At 39.8% G+C, this 20,407-nt stretch overlaps 1 protein-coding gene across 2 annotated transcripts in view; it reads right to left on the reverse strand.

Moving 5' to 3' along the window:
- Window positions 1–267: 267 nt before the first annotated feature.
- Window positions 268–20,407, reverse strand: part of slc9a7 (solute carrier family 9 member 7) — a 145,030-nt gene continuing 124,890 nt past the window's right edge. For both annotated transcript variants that reach the window (XM_043692310.2, XM_043692311.2), the window contains 2 exons: window positions 9,697–9,802; window positions 268–7,466 (listed from right to left, as the gene is read on the reverse strand). In XM_043692310.2, coding sequence (XP_043548245.1) covers window positions 7,218–7,466; window positions 9,697–9,802 — 355 coding nt within the window. In that variant the 3' untranslated portion in view covers window positions 268–7,217. The remainder of the gene's footprint in view (window positions 7,467–9,696; window positions 9,803–20,407) is intronic.

The raw sequence follows: 20,407 nt of genomic DNA on the forward strand, positions 1-20,407 counted from the left end.
TAGCTCTTTCAAGAGCTGGTACAGAAATGATGGGACGAATGGCCTCCTGTTGTACTGTAAACTATGATTCCATACAAAGACATTGAAGTCTGTTTTCTCTATATAATATCAGCCATGCTGATACTTGTCACTCCAGCAATGGTCTCTTCAGTCACAAGTGACAATGCTTCAGGAAAGCAGAAAATTAGAATAACGAGGATGCAACCCATGGTCAGTTACAATTGAAAGGGGCCTCACACGATACAAAATAAACACAGAATGTGAAGATTTGGTTTATATTCATTTTTATTTTTATGACAACATATATACTTGAACCTTTCTGTACCATGCATGATGAAACATGATTACGTTAGTACATTAACCTGTACAGTGGTACACTAATTGGGAAAACTACGCAACTCACATTTGCATTAGAAACACAGGGTCAAGTTAGCTACCATTTGACAAATGGATGCTAGTTAGTTCAGTGTCATCTCAGGTCCAGATGATCTAGGTAATGAAACTGTTCAAAAGACATCATACTGGACTAAAAAAAATCATTGTTTTTATGGCACAAGCATATGAACAAGCTCCAAAGTCAACAAACAGCAACCATTTAAACAGTGAATGATAATTTGCCAACATGACTGACCTTTGCCATACTGAGTACTGTTGACAGACAAATTTTCATAGCAGACATGTACTTTTTCCCTCCCTCTCTACAATTTATAATTCACACACTATCAGTGTATTAAATAATATTTTCTCCCCTTTACTTTCAGGTGAAATTAAAGCAGACCTTAGACATACAGAGGTTTGTAAGGGGCAAACAATCTAACCTGATGCAAAGGACTGCAAAACACAAAGTCAACAATAGCGTCACCTGGTGTAGATGACTTTCTAAAGACCTTTACAATTTATAGCTTCAAATCTCTTGCAAAGTTCTGCATAGCAGAAAAATATATATTAAGATTTATTTTCAAAAATCCAAGAACTACACTTCAATAATTACGAAGATGCAATGGGATTCGCTTTGGAGTGCTTGAATTGATTACTACCCGCCTCAAACCCTCATGTTGGGGATGCCATTGGCAGGAGTATGTGGCTAAGAAAAAGACTTCCTTCAGAACGACTTGGACAGATTCACTGAAGACAAGAAAAAAAACATATCTGGACGGATGTGCTCAGTATAACCATAAATGCTTCCAGTTTCCTCACCCCTGCTCTCTTTCCCCTCCATGTGCAGTGGGGTTGGGCAGGAGACAAAAAATATTTAACATAAAAGTCATTAAGACTGTGCATTGTTGTTGCTTCTTGTGATTAGATACACCTCTTCTCACAGTAATAAATAGGCCAGGATAAAAATAACAAATCATTTCAATTTGCTTAAGCTCTTCATTAACTTTCAATAGTAACAATCTTGAAAAACCAACGCAGATTCTTGAGGACAGAAGACTGGAAAACATTGGAGACACTCTTTACACAAGTTTACATTCTTGATTATTTTTAAAGTGTCCCTTTTGGTCAGATTGTTTCCTGGTGGCCGCAGAGAGAGGCTTGAGCAGAAGAAAAATGGGTGGCAAAGGTGGGATACTAAACACTGGGTAGAAACTAGAGGAAAATAATGCAGATTGTTATTATTTCTTCTTTTCTCTTCTCCCTCCCCATAGGTTTCAACTCATGGGCTTAGGAACAAAACATACTGGGAACTTGACAAGCTTTTTCTGCATCGAGTCTCATACACAAGGGCTATTTGTTAGCAATTGGCTTATTATTCACACAAAGAGCATAGCTTTCATTGCAATGCATGGCCAATCACAAAATGCACAAAGAACGCACTGAGAACAGTTACCTACTTGTAATTTAAATAGGAGTTTTACGCACAGTAAAAGTTCACTTCAGCTCGGACATTTCCTTGCAAAATGTACTGGAAAAACACATGGACGGACAGTTGCTAAAGTGCTGATTTTGTTTAAACTCAACAGAATTTTAATCATTTGACATCGGAAACTCTTGCCCTCAATTTCCCTCAAGACTTCATGAGCACACCTCATACTATTGTGCCAAAAGATCACTTGTCACATCTTAAGTGTAAGAGATGCTTCCAAATGAAAATGGTTGCATCAGAAAGCTATCACAACAGAAGGTATATCACAGGATCTCAGCTTTTTTCTGACATTTGCATTCAATTGCTCCACAAAGCATATCAGCAACAGGAATAGTAAGAGCATGCATCTAACACTTCTTGAAAATGTAAAATGTTTAAAAGAAAGCCAGACTTCTGCCTTTCACAAGATAAATCAGCCTGATTTCATGATGAATGAGCAACTTGAAAGTGACCTCAAAAACCCTAAACGTTTGCAAGAAATCGCTGATAACATACCTTCTCTACCTAACCACTTTATTGTTGACAACAGTCTGGCAGATAAGAATGCATTAGAAAGCATCATGCGATTTGCTTGTGATCATATAAAGACGACAAAATATTTTTCATTCACTATAAAATAAACTGCAAAGCACATTTTCATTAAAAAGCATTGTCATGGTGGAGAGAGGAAGGAGCATGGGAAATAATCTGTTACATTACCAAAAACTGGCCTGCTAATATGGAGGATAGAAATAAAGTGCAGCACGTGTAGAAGTTAGTTTCTACCTGTTGTGTATTTGGAAGTGAGCCAGTTTATCTTTTTTAAAAATGCAGTAAAACCTACTTAGTGGATTTATTTGTTATTGATTAAATGATGCAGGATGAGCAGCCAAGTGAAATTCTGCATTTAACTAACATAGGTATGTGTGTAAATTGGCTTCATTCTAGCCACTTGAGAGAAGGTTTCTTAAGAAAAACATAGTCCCAAGAAGAACAAATTCCAATAGAAGACAGATGACTACTAGCTTCTGTCCAAGCACAACAACTAAAAGGAGAATCATCACTATTCATTTCATCCCTATCCCTAACAGTATCTCAGGCTCAACTAGGTAGTGTGCAATCTCAATCACCCCAAACCAAGCTTCTGACCGTCTTTTCTCATCATCATGAAAGGATCCTTCATAATATCACGTGTCGCTACTCTTGCCTCAAATTTATCCACTGCTGATGCCTCAGCCATGTACTTGTCACTCTGGGCTTGACTATTTCAGTTCTCACCTTACCAACTTTCCATACTCCATAAACCAAACAAACACTCATCATACCCCAACTCATATCCCACTCACCCCTGTACTCACTGACCCATATTGATTCATGATCCACTAGGGATCCATTTTAACATCTACATCCTTCTGTTCAAATTCCCTTTTGGTCTCACTATCCTGCCTCTGTACTGCTTCAGGCTCTATCAAGCTCCAAGAACTCCACTCCATCACTGACACCAATGTTTTTAACTATCTAACATTTAAACCTCTTCAACATCCTCGCCATTTTTAAGATGCTCCCTAAAATGTGCCTCGTGGATCAAAATTTTAGACACTCCTCTTAATTGTCCTTTTTTGGATCACTGTGGATCACATTAAACACCTTCGGAACTCTTCCTATATTAAGGAAACTATAAAAGTAAGCTGCACTGTCAATGTTAGCAATGTAGAACATGAAACCAAAGGATGTTGTGTACATATGTACATTTTTAAAGATGGCTTTTGTGTACCAATTTGTTCTATTTTCAAAGCATCAGTTAAATTGTGACTGCCAGTGTACGGATGACATATTTACAGATCAAATTCTAACAATTAGAAATCAAAAGAAAACAGGGTCTAGAATCACAATTCAGCTAGGGAAAGCATGTACAAAAGTTAGAAATCCTGGCAAATACTGTCATTAAGAGACTATTGCCAAAAGAAAATTCAAACTTGCTGAAACATGAGCATTCCTGAAAATTATTGACCCAGTCAAGTTTCAAGGCATCAAATGCTTCTTAGATACTGTGCATCATTTAAGAATAATAACATTATCTGAAAGAGAGAAATGCCCCTTTCCATCACTTATTATTAGAGGCAAGCAAAATTGGAAAAATCATTTTTTGAACAGCTGACATTTGTTCATTTCCATCTTCACATACTTGGGGCAGGAAGCCCAAGAAATGCTTCCAGTGCTATCTGGTACATTTAGAGAAATTCCCTGCAGCTTTCCAGGTATTCTGGCAAAGTTTCCATTTGACACTTTAAATCTTTTCACTCCCTCCTGCCCCTGTCTCTACCTGAACTGAAGCAAATTTGCTCTGAAGATATCTGTGTTAGTACTCTTGAAAAGTTTTTTTTTTCACCTTCTAAACTGCCATTGTCATTGAGGATCCCAAAGGTGAGGCATTACTTTTGGTAACACGATTTTTGCACTTGCTTTCTGTGACTCCAATATTCAATTTCCACCTCAATGATGTTCAAGCATGTTACAGAAGTCTCTGAAACCTCACTTCAGTGAAACTGACTTTCAGAATAAAACTTTCAATGTCCCTGGGATTAACAAAGTAAATACCCAAATGACAAAAATAAAGACTTGGCAACACATTTACAGTAATGTGGCCAGTGTAAGGTTCATTTCTGCTCCCTGCAGTCCAGTTTCCTAGTACACTTCTGCTTGAAATGCATTGCTTGGGTAAAATTGAAGCTTTTACAAAAACTGTTTACATTTTCAAATTACCATGTCTTTCTTTAAACTGGGCACAAAATCCTTAGGAATGAGTCACTGGAATGTCCCATACAGGTCAACACAGCAGATTTTTAAGTTAGGGTCAATTCAATCACTGGACTCAGCAGATTTCTGCCTCATTATTCCCTCTGCATAATAAACACTCATCTTGATGAAACAAAATACACAGTGCAAACACATAGCCTTGACAAAACAAAGTGAACTCAAGTTACAATTAGTTCTGGGCAACTGTTCAATATTAAAACAAATCCTGATAACTTCTGGAAGTTAAGAAAAGGGTTCTCACATTCCTGCAAATAATAGTCGTTTTTGTCTCATTAAGTGCAACTTCCAACTGCTTATCGTGATTCTAAATCAAGATACATAAGTATAAATGGATACATTGCACTGTCTAATTAAATGCTGTTGATGTCACATAAGGAATGGTCAAATCAGGTTGCTATAATGTTACTAATGAATTGTACAGAGAGGCTTGCTGCTGACTTTGCTTCAAGGAACAGTCTATAACGGTCTTGAACTACCTCCTGTAAACAATTACCACATTTTCTCCTCTAAATGAAGTTGGCAGTCTAAATGTTTTGTATTCCTACAGTCAAGTAAAACTGCATCCCTCGCTCAAATGCCATTCCAACATGATAATGTTGTGATCAGGTGATGTGCAATTCTTTCACTGACTGACTTCAGCTAAAAATTTAATTTGAAAGGTCTCTTTGTTTTTTTTTTACAAAGAGCACTTTAGGATATCTAGCCTGAGGAATTCAAGATAATGCTCTTAAAAAAAAAATGCCACTTGTAATAGAGGACAGTGTGACAAATTATGTTGGGGTGAAAAATGTGAATCATACAAATAAAGTTTTGATAGTTTGGAGAGTTCTGAAGAGGAATCAGAGTGGACTCAAAACCTTAACTGTTTCTCTCTCCACAGATTCTACCAGGCCTGAATTTCTCCAGCATTTTCAGTTTTTAATTTCAGATCCCGAGCATCTGCAATATTTTGCTTTTAGGGGATGACTGTATTTTAAGTTAAATGGTTGAACTTTGAAGCAAAAATGGCTTGAACATCTACCTATCTGGGCTTCTGTCCTCTGATTGCAAAAAGAGAATGACAGATTTCAAACTGGTTTACCTCATTCCCCTATAAAAACCTGTGGTCCACTGATGTCAGACTCCTACTGCCTTTTCCACAGATTCACCTTCTCCAAAAGCAAAAACAAAAGCTCTGGAACACACTTCCTTCAAATGATATGAAAGGAAACAAGGACGTATGTTACAGTAGGTTACTGCCACCCAGACATAAAAATATGCAAGGAACGAATGATTTTTAAAAGCATCTTACCATTTATCTTGTTCCAATTCACCAACATCATTAACAAGCATTACTGTAATGCTGTTTTGCACTAGTTAGATTTGACAAAGAGAAGAAAAGAATCTGACCTCTGGACCCCCTTGGGAGAGATGGATATTATTTGCCTATCTGCCCCAATCAACGTCAAGAAACATTCGGCTATCAATTGACAAAATCCAAAAATAATTTCTTCAGCCTACTTCTCCATGGGGTTTACAGCTTTCTTTTTAAAAGTATTGTTCTCTAATAGCAGCTCAGGACAAAAGTGAATATCTTTAAGTGACATAGAAACTATGTTGAATAAAGGGATACAACAGCTATACAAAGATGTGATCACACGGGTACGTTTTTGCAACAGCAAAACCACTCGTAAGAAAATAATGTGCCTTCACTTAATGGAGTAAGCTTACTGTCCCTTCTCTATATCATGCAGAGGCTGTAACTAAATTTCAAAGTTCACTAAAATTTTATTTCCTTTACCCCAGCCCCCTTCATCACGAACATCCCATCACAAGCCTTTCCTCATCTTACGCTAAGACTTAGTCAGTCACTGTCAGTTATGTTGTAACGACACAAGATGCCACTTTAACAGTGCTGAGTGTAACTGTCATTCAAATTAAATGCTCACATCATTGGGAGGAGTAGAAGGCCCAAGCGCATTTATATTGAAATATTTGCGAGGAGCTCTGTTCACCAATCAACTTCAGGTGCCATTCCTAGAGCAGCGAAGAGATAACCTTCTTTTTGCCACTATCAAAAATGCAATGGCATTACAGCATCGACAGACATTGCCTGCATTGTGTTGCTTTGAATGTTGAAGGTAGAAATGAGCTGCACACTAATGGCAGCTAGTGCATGATGCTGATGGCAGCAATTTCTGAGACTGGCAGCATCATACGACAGATTCGATTTCAGTGCAGCCACTTTGCACCAGGAATGTGCATGCACTGTAACTGGGACTTTAGGTGAAGCATCACAGTGTTGAGACTAATCAGTCAGTCGACAAAGGTAATTACAACAGCAATGGTACTAGTAATACACTAAAGGGTCATGGCAATTTCATACTTTAGTAAAAGCTTAGTGAAATGCCACACGTTTTCACATTCTCACACTTTAAATAGCTGAGCCAAGAGATTTTTGGGGAGAGCAAGGAAAAAGAAAATTACACAAGTAAACAGTTCAGTCTCATTGCCAAGAACAAAATAGGCTTTGATCCTTCTTGGGCTATTCTGTGGCTCGCTCACATCATTGCAGTCATGCATGATCATCCAAGGGAAAAACTAATCTGGTGCCTCTAGAAATAAGTTCATGATCATCTGTTCCCAAATCACGTTCCAGTACATCTTCCGAGATGCTCTTGGTTCTCTTGCCATCCACACTGTTGGAGGCAGTACCTGAACTGGAAGAGCCATTGGCGGTTAGAGTACTGCCACCGTAGGTCAAATTTAGGTCACCATCATTAAGGATGAGATCTGAATCATCGTCTCTGAGCTGTTCTTGATTCTGGAAGATAAAAGTAGCAAGTTAGCATTACTACAGGACATTGTCAGTAATCTCAATTTAATAGGTATATGCATTGTCCTCACCACACCAAGAATAATCCTTACAATATTTTCTAACAATTTGATGCATTAAATCTTCTTGAACATCAAAAGCTCAAAGTTGGGCGTTGGCCATAATTTTGATGCGATTTATTGTTGTACCAAGCTACAATGAAAAGTATTGATTGCGTGCTAATCAGACAAATCATACCTTATATAGAACATCAGGGTAATAGAATAGAATACAGAATATAGTGTTACTGCTACTGAGAAGGTACAGAGAAAGATCAACTCTAATATATGAGAGGTCCATTCATAAATCAAACACAGCTTGGAAGAAGGAGTTCTTGAATCTACAACCATCAATTAGATTATTTAAGATCAGTCCTGTTTATAATGGGCCAGAGTTTGTTATTCCTCATTCCTGAAGAAGGGCTTATGCCCGAAACGTCAATTCTCCTGTTCCTTGGATGCTGCCTGACCTGCTGTGCTTTTCCAGCAACACATTTTCAGCTCTGATCTCCAGCATCTGCAGCCCTCACTTTCTCCTCAGAGTTTGTTATAGTAAGTCAACTAATAGCAATTGAGTGTATAGACCTTTCCCTGGCAAACTTTAACATGGCAAGTTGCTGAAAGGGCAAGCTGATAACAGTGCAGCAAAGGAACCTAAGCACCTGGGACCTGAGGAACAGAGGAATAAATTGTTTATTTTCCTAAATAATCACGTTGAATGATTGTGAACTTGATAATACATGATCTGAGAAGGAAGTGTAAGGTAGAATGAATTATAATCCCTACGGTATCGAAACAGGCCCTTCGGTCCAACAAGTCCACAATGACCCTTCAAAGAGTATTCCACCCAAATCCATTCCTCTACCATTATTACCATTGACTAATACACCTCACCTACACATCCCTGAACACTATTCTCAATTTAGCACCGCCAATTTACTCAGCCTGCACATCTTTGGATTCTGGGAGGAAACCACAGCACCCAGAGGAAATCCACGCAAACACGCAGAGAATATGCGAACTCCACATAGACAGTTGCCCAAGGCTGGAATTGACCCCACGTCCCTGGCGCTGCGAGGCAGCAGTGCTAACCACTGAGCCACTGTGCCACCTTGGGTTAATTCAATGCTTGATCAGACACAGAATAATGAAGTGGAAAAGAAAAATTGGATTGAGAGAGAACAGAAAAGTTTAAACAAAAATCTCTTACAACAACTAAAATCTGAAGGAATAGTACTCCACACTTCTAAACAACCAGAGATGTTGTTTGGCAGTAATTAGCATATTAGGACTGAGTTTTCAAGAATTATAACTTGTACCTCCTTCACAAGTACTGCTGTAATTTTTCATGTGCTTTAAAAGTAAGCAACGTAGTGAGTTACCATTTCTGTGAAGTTCAGTCAATTGGCACAAATCAGGTCAGAACTTTTGGATATTTGTGTTTGAGTCTGAGTTTAACTGTACTGTTTCCCCTGCTGACACATTGTTGTATAATTTGTACATAAACTACAGTGAGCACTGTTCGGTTCAGTTATTTTGACAGCAAAATAGGAGCTAACATATCATGTAGGTTACTGCACTGAGGGAAAAGAACAGATGAACACGTTGCAAGTTACATACTAACTTCAACAAAAGTTAGGAAATAAGGAGCAGTTTCAATTAGGCATGTTATGGCAATAAATAGCCAGCATTTTACTGGATGGAGACCAAGGATGTGTGTCACATCAGACATATCAACATGGTCTTCATTCATTCTAATAGTGAAACTATCACTTCCAACTGCTGGGCAAAAAAAAAACCTAGAAACTGTTCTAAAAATGTGTTTTATAAATTCATGTCTGAATCTAATACCAGAGAAATAAAAATCACCTGGATCTCCAGCATCTGCAGTTCATTGTTTAATTTTCTACAATTACCTGAATCATGTACAAGGCATTTACAACAAAAATGGCTGCAGCTAGTCAGTGATTTCTATCCCACGCCACTATAGTGGAATAATCAATGAAAGATATCCAACACTTTCAGAAATTAAGTCAGATCCAGAAAAGGTACAGGTTTCCTACCAATTTTGTTGCCACCTCAGCTTTCAAAAATGAAAAAGAACCTCACATTTATTTTTGGAGAAGAAACAACATGTACTTCAACGTGAGTTAGTCTAAACTGTAATGGCTAGTACTTACTTCGTAAGCCAGTGGACTTGTCAAGCATCGTGCTATAGGACCACACCAATTGGGTAATGTGGCAGTGAGTGGAGGGCCACTGTGCGTTAATATTGGCTTCAGATAACTGGAGGTTTCTCTGTTAAGGAAGAATTCTAAATGCCAAACAAGAAGAGGAAACTTTTCAAAATTAGTCATCAATAAGCCTAAACATTCTCCAGGTACAAATAAATGCAGTATCTTATCCGGCAGGCTCCCTATATTCATAAATCTAAAATCTAATATTATCAGTGAGTTACGTATATTTTCTTCCTCTTCTTATTCTCCATTTTGAGTATTTCTGTAACAGGTACCATGTTCTTTCCTGAATGAAAGGAAAATATGAAGATCGTGGCTGACGACGTTACAGATGGGATCTGCCCAAAATCCCTGTGAAATTCCAACAATTCACCAAGCCTCTTTACACAGCACCTTCCAAACCCTCAACCACTCATCTAGAAGGACAAGGGTAGCAGAACATGGGAACACCACCACTTGCACGTTCCCCTCCAAGCCACTTACTGTCCTGACTTAGTAATATATCGCTGTTCCTTCACGGTCACTGGGTCAAACACCCTTCCCATCAGTACTGTGGGTCTGCCTACATCACATAGATTGCAGCAATTCAAGAAAGCAGCTAATCACCACCTTGTGAGTTCCAAAGAAGAACATATCAGACTCTAATCATTAACTTTGTTTCTGTTTCTACAGAGACTACCAGACTTGAGTTTCTAGAGCACTCTGTTTTTGTTTCAGATTTCCAGCATCTACATATTTTGCTTTCAATTTGGCAATAATCGTGACTTCATCAGAGATGCTCACATCTCGACAATGAATTTAAAAAGACCGTACCAGAAATTATGGCGGGATTTAACACATTCCCATCGATGGATTTCATATTTGGATTGGCACATGTTAAATTCAACAGTGGCCTAGCTGCCTACCTCTGCTGTCACTGCTATCAGGCCCACCTGAGGGCCTTATCCTGACACCACTGGTATCTAACCAGCAGTGGGAGAGGCCCAGGCCCATGCCCATTTCCTTGTGTGCGCAGGTAGTGTGCAGGATGGTCCCACCTTAAATGCCCATGAGATGGCACCTACTCAGTGGCCAAGGAAATGGGAGAGATGCAGCAGAGGTCACCTGGAAAGCAGCTAAGAATGTTATAGAGAGGGAGAGGTTACAGAAGAAGGGAGATGTGAATTGCAAAATCAAGGCACTGGTAACCTGGGAGTCCAGTGTGGGTCAGCAAGCAGTAGCAGCTACTGAAGAAATTAAACCCAGCTAGTCTCTGAACACAGTGAACATACATCAGTTTCTCATTTCAACAGTGTTTATGCTGAACAGACCAATGACAATATTTGATTAGGAACTTTGCACAAACATGCTGGACAGAAATGAAACCCTATGGTTTTAACGCCAGTTTCTGTTATTGAAAGACACAGGACAACAGTTACCCCATCCTGGCAGCATAACTAGTGTTACATTAGCTTTGGTTGAAGTTACAAAAGCAGAAACAAAACCCTGCATGTGAAACTGCAGCATGTTCAGTAACCTAGACGATCACATTACTTAATGCTCCAAATTACGTTTCTGTTGAAAGTAATCCAAAAAAATTACCACATCACTCTTCAATTCAACATCTGTCAAGCAGCTGTTCTGGTGGGAGACTCCAATATAAACCATAATGTAAACTGTTCAAAAACAGGCCAAGTTTTACCTTCTTCGTTACTAAGTGCGGGGGCGAGCATATTGGAGGTCAACTAAGTTTCTCCCTTTTCTGCCATCCCAGGTCACCAAAAACTGTTGGCCTTCTGGGTCCTGAAGACACCTAATTGTGGCTTACTTCTCAGCTGGATCCAAGGCAGCAGGTCTCTTTTGCTTCTCACAGGGTAGGGGTTTGGGTGGGGTAGCATTTGGAGGCCACCCCTTGCCCCCATACGTGCTTTTGATTGGCCCTAGATTAAGGCAAATGGTGACTCTCTACTACCCCAGAGCAGGGATTCAACCATCTTTCTCACCCGCTGGGGATACAGGTAATTGGGGAAGTGGTATGTCGTGATCCTTAATTGACCACACAAGGAGCTTTATTGCCAGCGTCAGAAAAGTTCTCAGTGGATCTTCTTGCTCAGCACTCAATTTGAGAGTTAGTGAAATGGAAAGAGATGGAAAGCATCTTTCTCCAGGATTATGTCCACTTCTCACCAACTCTAGAGAAGGGAAGATCGTACCCTCAGCCTTTTTTTAAATTTCAAAATCTCTAAAGTCAACCATACTGCCATGGGTGTCAAGTGACATGTAGACCAAACCAGGTAAGGATGGCTAATTTTTTTCCCTAAAAGGACATTAGGTGAACCACTAATTATATGGTGACCAGAACTGCATGGAGTGCCCTAAATGCAGTTCTGCTATGATTCAACACTGGTTTAGCATGGTTTCACTTTTCTCCTTTAAGGCATTCTTTAAAACCTACTAAGCTGGTGGTCATATGATCTAACATATATGTTCAGTGTCATACTGTGTTATATAGCACTCCTGTGAAACATCTTGGGGATATTAATGGCATAAAAAAAAGTAAAACTTTGCAAATACAAGTTTTGTTGATTAAAATGTTTCATTTTGATTGAAAATTATTCTTCCACTACACTAACTTATTATTGTAAGCTTTTGGTCACTTCTGCAAGTTCTCCAACATACTAAAACATAAAACAGGACAGAGTGGTTTCAAAAGGAGACAGCAGGGATGAAGGAGAATCAAGTGACATGTTAATTTATTTCTGAATATTTGCCAAAGAAACAAAACTAAATTACATTTAAATTCCTGTGGAAGTGCTGTTTTCAGAAAGTCAAACAATTTACATTTACAACGGTTACCGCCCTCGTCATTTAAACCAACTTCAGCAGAGCTGTTATTTTAATTCAAAATAGTTTGTGCGCAAGTCACACCATATGCAAATGTCAATGATTGCAAGACTGCATCCTCAACCAAATAAAACAGATGGAACAGCTCTTTTTAAAGTCATTTAAAGTTACAGTCCTTACCACAGCCAAAAAGAATGCAGAAATGGGGCCTTATCAAAAAAACAAGAAAATTAAAATCAAGGTGAAGCAATTTTACGCGAGTACAGTAGTGAAGTCTTGCTCTAACTGTATAGGAGCTTAGTTAGATCATACTTGGAGTACTGTGTGCAGTTTTGGTGTCCTTATCTCAGGAAAGATATTATTGCCATTGAGGGAGTGAAATGAAGGTTTAGCAGACTTGTTCCCAGGAAGACAGGATTGTCCTATTGAGAGAGATTGGGCAATTCGGGCCTGTATTCAAGAGTTTCCAAGAATGAGAGGTGATCTCATTCATGCAAGAGGAAACCCTCCGAAGTAATATTCAGCTCTTCAATACTTCTTGCCAAAGTACCTCATATTTCCTCACATTCTATTCCATCTGCAAAGATGTGCAACTCTGAAGTGATTTTTGAATGGATGAGCCTGTACCAGATCCCGAGTTCTAAACTTGCTATCCTGGGACAAACAGCCTCTTAGTATCTATCCTGTCATTTCAAGGTTCTCTCTCCCTCTCCTAAACTGTAGAGGAGAAAAGGATCAACCCAGACTATTTCCCAAATAAAAACGATTATTTCTCAGTAAGATTTAGGCATGAAATCCCATCATCAGGTCCACATTGCCATTTTGTTTTCAAGGATACAGGACAAGTGCAGGAAATTAAAAATTACTCAATAATTTTACTAAAATACTTAAATGGATCGTGACAGGGTATGGTGGTAAAATGTTTCACCTGGTTGGGGTGTGTAGAATCAGGAGACATAATTTGAAAATAATGGGGATACCACTGAGGACAGAGATGTTGAGAATTGTTTTTACTGAGGGAGTAGTGCATTTTTGGAAGACTCAAATCCAGGATGCCGTGGATGCTGAGTCTTTTAAACATTTAAGATTTTTAAAGGGAGAGGTGGATTTACTTTTTATTAAATGGTGGCAGAAAGGGTTTTGGGGATTCAGTGTGTAAAAGGCATTGAAGTGTACAATCAGCCATGATCGCATTAAATGGCAAGGCAGATTCAATGGGCTGAATGGCTTACACATACTTCTAAAAGCTGGTTACATATCAGTCATTTTGTTGCCTTTTGGATTACAGCTGTTTTGTTTTAGGTATTCAGTTGAGTGCCTTAGACCTGTTATACGTGAGGCAGAAAGAAATGAATGTAAGCTGCATAGGTGCACAACTGCATGGCGTACTAGAACATACCGTAAAAGTATGCAAGATTTCCATTAAGATGTAGGGCCACTCAGCAGCCTTACAGGGACCATGCAGTGAAACAAACAGGCTGTGCACAAGGAAAAATTAGAACATCAGTTAAAAGTAGGAAATGGTTTGGGAATGTAGAAACTTCAATTAAGCCAGATGGCTAAATTCTTCTCAATTAAAGTGTATGAGAATGGTAGCAGTTTAATTTCAACACAGTGACATACACAAACACATCAGGGATCTAATCCACTCCCATAAAAAGTAGTTGATAAAAATCAACATTCAAATGGACTGGTCACAGGCACTTACTTTCTTCTTGCAATCGGCCAGTATTTTAAACTAGCAAACGATATTTGACTGAATGATTTTACTTCCAAATCGGTCATTCTAAAAATCAAACACCAATTGGCACAAGACTCAGCCATTGTAATACTGAACACTTTCTTAGGCTTTCCTCTTCTAAACTGGCTGTGGAATCGGGCAAATTAACTTTCTGGTTTGCAAGCAGCTCCTCATCCTGCTCAACATAATTTGTAGCAGGATGCCAATAAAAATAATCATCTGGGCTCTAGCCCTGGTAGAGGATTCGGGTCAAAGAGGACTCCAAGAGATGCTCTTATTACAGAATTCAAGAGCAAAACAAAGCCAATTCACAGATTTATAAATTCATACAGCATCGAAGAGGCCCTTCAGCCTATTGAATCTGCACCGACAACTACCACAAAAAGTGTGCCAATCCCAATTTTCTGCATTTGTCCCACATCGTTGAAAAAAATTGGCAATGTGGACCTGATGACTGTGTTTCATGCCTAATCTTCCACTGAGAAATGTTCATTCTACTTTCCTGTGGGAAATAGCCTGGGTTGATCCATTCATCTCCTGCAGTTTTGGAAGATGGAGACATGATAAACCTGAAATGACAGGATAGATATTAAGAGGCAGTTTATCCCAGGATAGCAAATTGAGAACTGGGAATCAGGGTAAGGGCTCAGCCACTCAAACTATTTCAGAGTTGTACATCTTTGCAAATGGTATAGAATGTGGGGAATTGAGGTAATGCACTTTGGCAAGAACAGCAGAAGGGCTGATTATTATTTAAATGGAGAAATACTGCAGAAAGCTACAGCGCAAAGGGATTTGGAAGGTGGTGAGTGGGGGGGGAAGAGGGGTTCTCTTGCATGAATCACAAAAAATGCCAGCGTACAAGTTCAGGGTTGATGGGGAAAGCAAATGGAACATTTCCTTTATTTCAAAGAAAATAAAGTATTAAAATTGGGTAGTCTTGCTAACATTATACAAAACACTAGTCAGACAACCTACTGTGAACACATCAATCCCCTTATCGAAGGGAAGATACACTGGCATTGGAGGAAGTACAGAGAAGGGAAGATACATGGTACAAATGGATTTTCTTATGAGGAGAGGTTGAGTAGATTGGGACAGCACTCATTAAAATTTAGAAGACCGACATCAAACTTGTTGAAACATACAAGATTCTTAGGGGCAAGGTAAAAACAATGACTGCAGATGCTGGAAACCAGAGTCTGGATTAGAGTGGTGCTGGAAAAGCACAGCAGGTCAGGCAGCATCAGAGGAGTAGGAAAATCCTGCTCCTCGGATGCTGCCTGACCTGTTGTGTTTTTCCAGCACCACTCTAATCAAGATTCTTAGGGGACTTAGAGTAGTTGCAGTGAAGTTGCTTCCCCTTGTGAGTGTGTCTGTGGCATAATCTCAGAGTGGGGGGGGGGGGTCATCCACTTAAGGAACAACTTCTCTCAGGCGGTAGTAAACGTGTGGAATTCTTTACCACACAGGGCTGACGAGTTATGCTATTAAGTATAATCAATAAGGGCATGAGGATTTGGGATAAGGCAGGAAAGTGGAGTTGATAGTTATCAGAGCAGACTTAATGTGCTGCATGACCTACTTCTGCTCCTGTGTTTTACAGCAGAAATGTTTCTGATGATTGCACACTGTTTGGTAGAATTTGCAACTCCGCAGATACTGTAGTCGTCTTTGACCATATGCAGCTAGGCCTGGACGATGTCAAGACAAGTTGCAAGTAACATTTACGCCACATAAACCTCAGGCAATGGCCATGTCCAATAGGAGAGAATCTAACCAACACTGCTTGATAACTAAAGGAATTATCATTGCTGAATCCCCCACCCAATGACATCCTGGGCTTTACCACTGATCAGAACCTGAACTGTATCAGCCATATAAACACTGTGGAAACAGGAGCAGGTCAGAGGCTGCACAATTAGCTCACCTGAAAACATCAAACGCTGGAGATCACAGCGAGTCAGGCAGTATCCATAAACAGAGAAAAAGCTAATGGTTTAAGTCTAAATGACTCTTCATCAGAACTGAAGTCAAGTGTGGAGGGGTCAGCATTTATGCTATAGTTTGGGGGAGGGGGGTAGGTGAGTGTAGGATGTTGATATTTCAGATTAAGCGATCGGAATGTGAGAATGGCAGAACAATTGTGTGTCTTCTGCCAGACTGGGAAGGATTGTAACTGTGATGGGAGGAGAAGACATGAGAATAAGCTAAAAGAAAGAGAATAAATGGTTCACAGTTTAAAACATGTTGAATTCAATATTGAATCCAAAGGGTTATAAAGTACCTAGTGTGAAGACGAGTTGTTGTTCCTTCAGGTTACGCTGGGATTCGCTGGAACACAAACATGCTGAGGTCAGACATATGGGCACGTGAGCAGGATGGTGTGTTAAAATGACTGGCCACGGGAAGGTCAGGGTCCCTGCTTGCGCACAGACCAGAGGGGTTCCACAAAGTGGTCACCCAGTCTGCATTTGATTTTGCCAATGTAGAGTAGGCCACAGTGTGTGCAGCGAATACAATACACAAGCTTGGAAGAGGTACAGGTGAAATGCTGCTTCGCCTGGAAAGACTGTTTAGGCCCTTGGATGGTGAGCAGGGAGGTGGTGAAGGGGCAGGTGTTGCACCTTCTGTGGTTACATGGCAAGATGCCATGGAGAGGTAGCGGTGGTGTTGTTGGTTGTGGCATAGGCGGTCCTGGAGGGAATCATTCCTGCAAAATGCAGACAAGGAATGAGGGGAAGACATGTTTGGTGGTGGCATTAAGCTGGAGTTGTCTGAAATGGTAAGGAATGATCCTTTGAATGTGGAGGCTGGTGGGGATGAAAAGTGAAGACAAGGGGAACCCAATCACACTTGAGTGTGATGGGAAGGGGCAAGGGTGATAGGTCAGATGCAGTTGAGGACCCTGTCAACCACAGTGGGTGGGAAGTCACAGTCTGACTCCCAAGCTTATCACCATCTATAAGGCAAAGCCCAGAAGTGTAATGTAAGCCCAGAACATGATGCACCTTGTTATAAAGCACAAGGGTTTGACAAGAGTACAATTGGACTATTCCACCTCAACTAAAATCCACTCGTAATAAACTAAAAAAAGTAATGCCCGATGATTGATTGGTGATTTACAGGATGCAAGCCTTATTCTGATGATCACGATTAGGGTAACTACCAGTGGATGGACCAACTCTTCATAAAGATTAGCTGGGCAAATATTGGTTAAATAAGAGGTCTAATAACAAAACTGGTGCTAGCAAAGTCAAACGTTATCCATGGAGTGCTTCAGGGAACACAGATTGTATGTCATGGGTGGGAACATTTTCTTTGGCCAATTATCTGCCAACATTAGATAGAAATTTGAACACGCACTTTTCAAAACTTTTTCCTTCAATTTATTCACCAGGGGGATATTGACCAAGTCTAAAGGAAAGAATTTGAAAATCCATTATGAAGCCAGAACTCATGAGATCAAATACAAATCATTTGTTAAAAAGACAACAGGCAGAAATGAAAAAAAGAGAGATTGTATATTAATTTTTGCATAACAGTTTGATTTTAAAATGCTGTGAAAGATCACAGATGGGGTATGGCACAAATAGACTACAGGACGGTGATCGGACCAAGGTTTAGTGCAGTGTTACGGTTTCCATAGGTTCCCATATTACTGACCTCCTTATTACTCAGTTTTTAACAAGCCCCAGATATTTCTGAAGAGGATGAATCACTCCAGAACACATCTCCTAGTGATTATAAAGAGCATGGATAAACATGTGGAAAGTTTTTCAAGTGAACAATGCTTACAATGCAAATGGATTTTACAAAGAAAGGTAAAAGGAATTTAAATCTCTGCATGAAACTGGAGATTTGGCAACACACACACACAATCAAAAATAGCGAGTTCAATGCTGGAGCTAAAGCAGCAATCAAAATATCTGCCACTTAGTCCAGTAAATCAGCAAGAGCTCACATCTAGTGTGAAAAAAACAGACGTTTACAGATTTTGAAGTACAGGAAATTACTCAATCTGGCACCGCTGAGTCACAATTTATTTTTGCAAAAATTAATTCCAGACAATTAAAAATGCTTTATCTACTGCAGCAAAGAACTGCCATGGTTCCTTGGTGTCCTTTTCGGGCACAAAAAGATATATGCAGGGAACAATAACAACATTCTGCATTTATATGCCATCTTTAACATACTAAAACATTCCTAAAGCAATTCAAAGGAACATTAATGAAACAAAATCTAATCCAGACTCAAAGGAGACAAGGTCAGTTTAGTAAAAAAAAACTGATCAATGCAGCAGCTTCCTGGGTGCATCCTCAAGGAAGAAAAAGAGAGAAAGAAAAGCAGATTGATGCAGGGAGTGAATTCTAAAGCTTTGTGCCAATCAAGGCAACTGAAGGTTTGGCCCCACATGCTGAATGAATGGACAATGGCAAATTGGCCAAAAATTACAGAGGTGGACAGATTGAGGGGCCATAGGAAATCAGAGACATCGGTGAGGGGTGAGGTCAGGAACCAGTTTTGAAAACAGAGATGAGAATTAAAAAAAAAACACGAGGTGTTGCTTGACCATGAGCCAACAAAGGTCAAGCATGAGATGGGTTAATGGGGCTTGGCACTAGCTAAAACCTGAGCAGCAAAATTTTGAATAATCTTGAGATTGCAGAGGATACAGCTGGGGGATCAGTAGTGGCTTACCATAACCAAGTTTAGATAGCAAAGATAATGAACCTTGGTTTCAGCAGTAGAGGAACTGAAGCAAGGAGAGATCAGGCAGTTTAATAGAGAAGAGGGGAAGGGGTGATGGTTAGAAACCAAGACTGATGATGCAGTCAGAAGCTCATTTTAGGGTCAAACACTATGCTCATAACCAGTCTAGTTGAATCTCAGCAGTGGAATGGAATCATTCATTAGGGAACTGAAACAAATAGTTTCCTGTCTTCCTAATATTTAGCTGGAGGAAGTTTCTGCTCATTTAGTATCGAAGATGAGCATTGAGATACAGTGCTCTTGATTTGTTAAGGTATTGATGTATAGTTATGACACAGACGTTAGTTCGATTGCTTAAAGTTAGATGTCCACAGGGCAGTTAATTACATTTCAGGTACTAAGTTTCTAAAAAAGCAAAATACTGCAGGTGCTGGAGAAACTCAGCAGATCTGGCAGCATAATTCCAGAACTTAGAGATAATTGTTGGGTTCTGAAGAAGTCACACTGGATTCAAAAGGTTAACTCTGTCTCTTTCTCCATTGCCAGACTGGTTGAGTTTCTCCAGCACTGTGTGTCTGTTTCATTTCATTTTAGTGTGGCTCTATTGTAAAATCCACAACAGATTTCAGGCAGTTGTGCAAAAGTACGCAGAGTGCAAGGGACTGAGCAACAAGAGATAGTGGGTAAGAGGAGTAGGCTTATAAACAAGGAGTGAGAGAGATAACCTATCTTTATTTATATATGGTCAGGATTTGGTTTCACCTTGTGTGGTTAAGGCTTTTGATTTCTTCATATTTTTCAAGGGCTTGGGGTTTATAGAGCGGTGAGAAATAATAAGATGGTTAGGGTTGTTCATCCCCAGGCTGCTTTGTGCACCAATGGGAGCACGGTGGCTCAGTGGTTAGCACTGCTGCCTCACAGCACGAGGGACACAGGTTTGATGCCAGCCTCAAGCAATTGTTAATGTGGAGTTTGCACATTCTCCCAGTGTCTGCGTGGGTTTTCTCCAGGTGCTCCAGTTTCCCCTCTCAATTCAAAGATGTGCAGGTTATGTACAAACTTGATTGAGGTTTCTGAAGAAGTAACAAAGAGAATTGACGAGGACAGAGCGGTAGACATGATCTATATGGACTTCAGTAAAGCATTCAACAAAGTTTCCCATGGGAGACTGGTTAGCAAGGTTAGATCTCATGGAATACAGGGAGAACTAGCCATTTGGATACAGAACTGGCTCAAAGATAGAAGACAGAGGGTGGTGGTGGTGGAGGGTTGTTTTTCAGACTGGAGGCCTGTGACCAGTGGAGTGCCACAAGGATCGGTGCTGGGCCCTCTACTTTTTGTCATTTACATAAATGATTTGGATGTGAGCATAAGAAG

This window comes from Chiloscyllium plagiosum, unplaced genomic scaffold (assembly GCF_037043375.1).
Source record: "Chiloscyllium plagiosum isolate Xiang-an unplaced genomic scaffold, Cpla_swu_hap1 HiC_scaffold_6, whole genome shotgun sequence".
In the NCBI taxonomy this organism is placed as follows: domain Eukaryota; kingdom Metazoa; phylum Chordata; class Chondrichthyes; order Orectolobiformes; family Hemiscylliidae; genus Chiloscyllium; species Chiloscyllium plagiosum.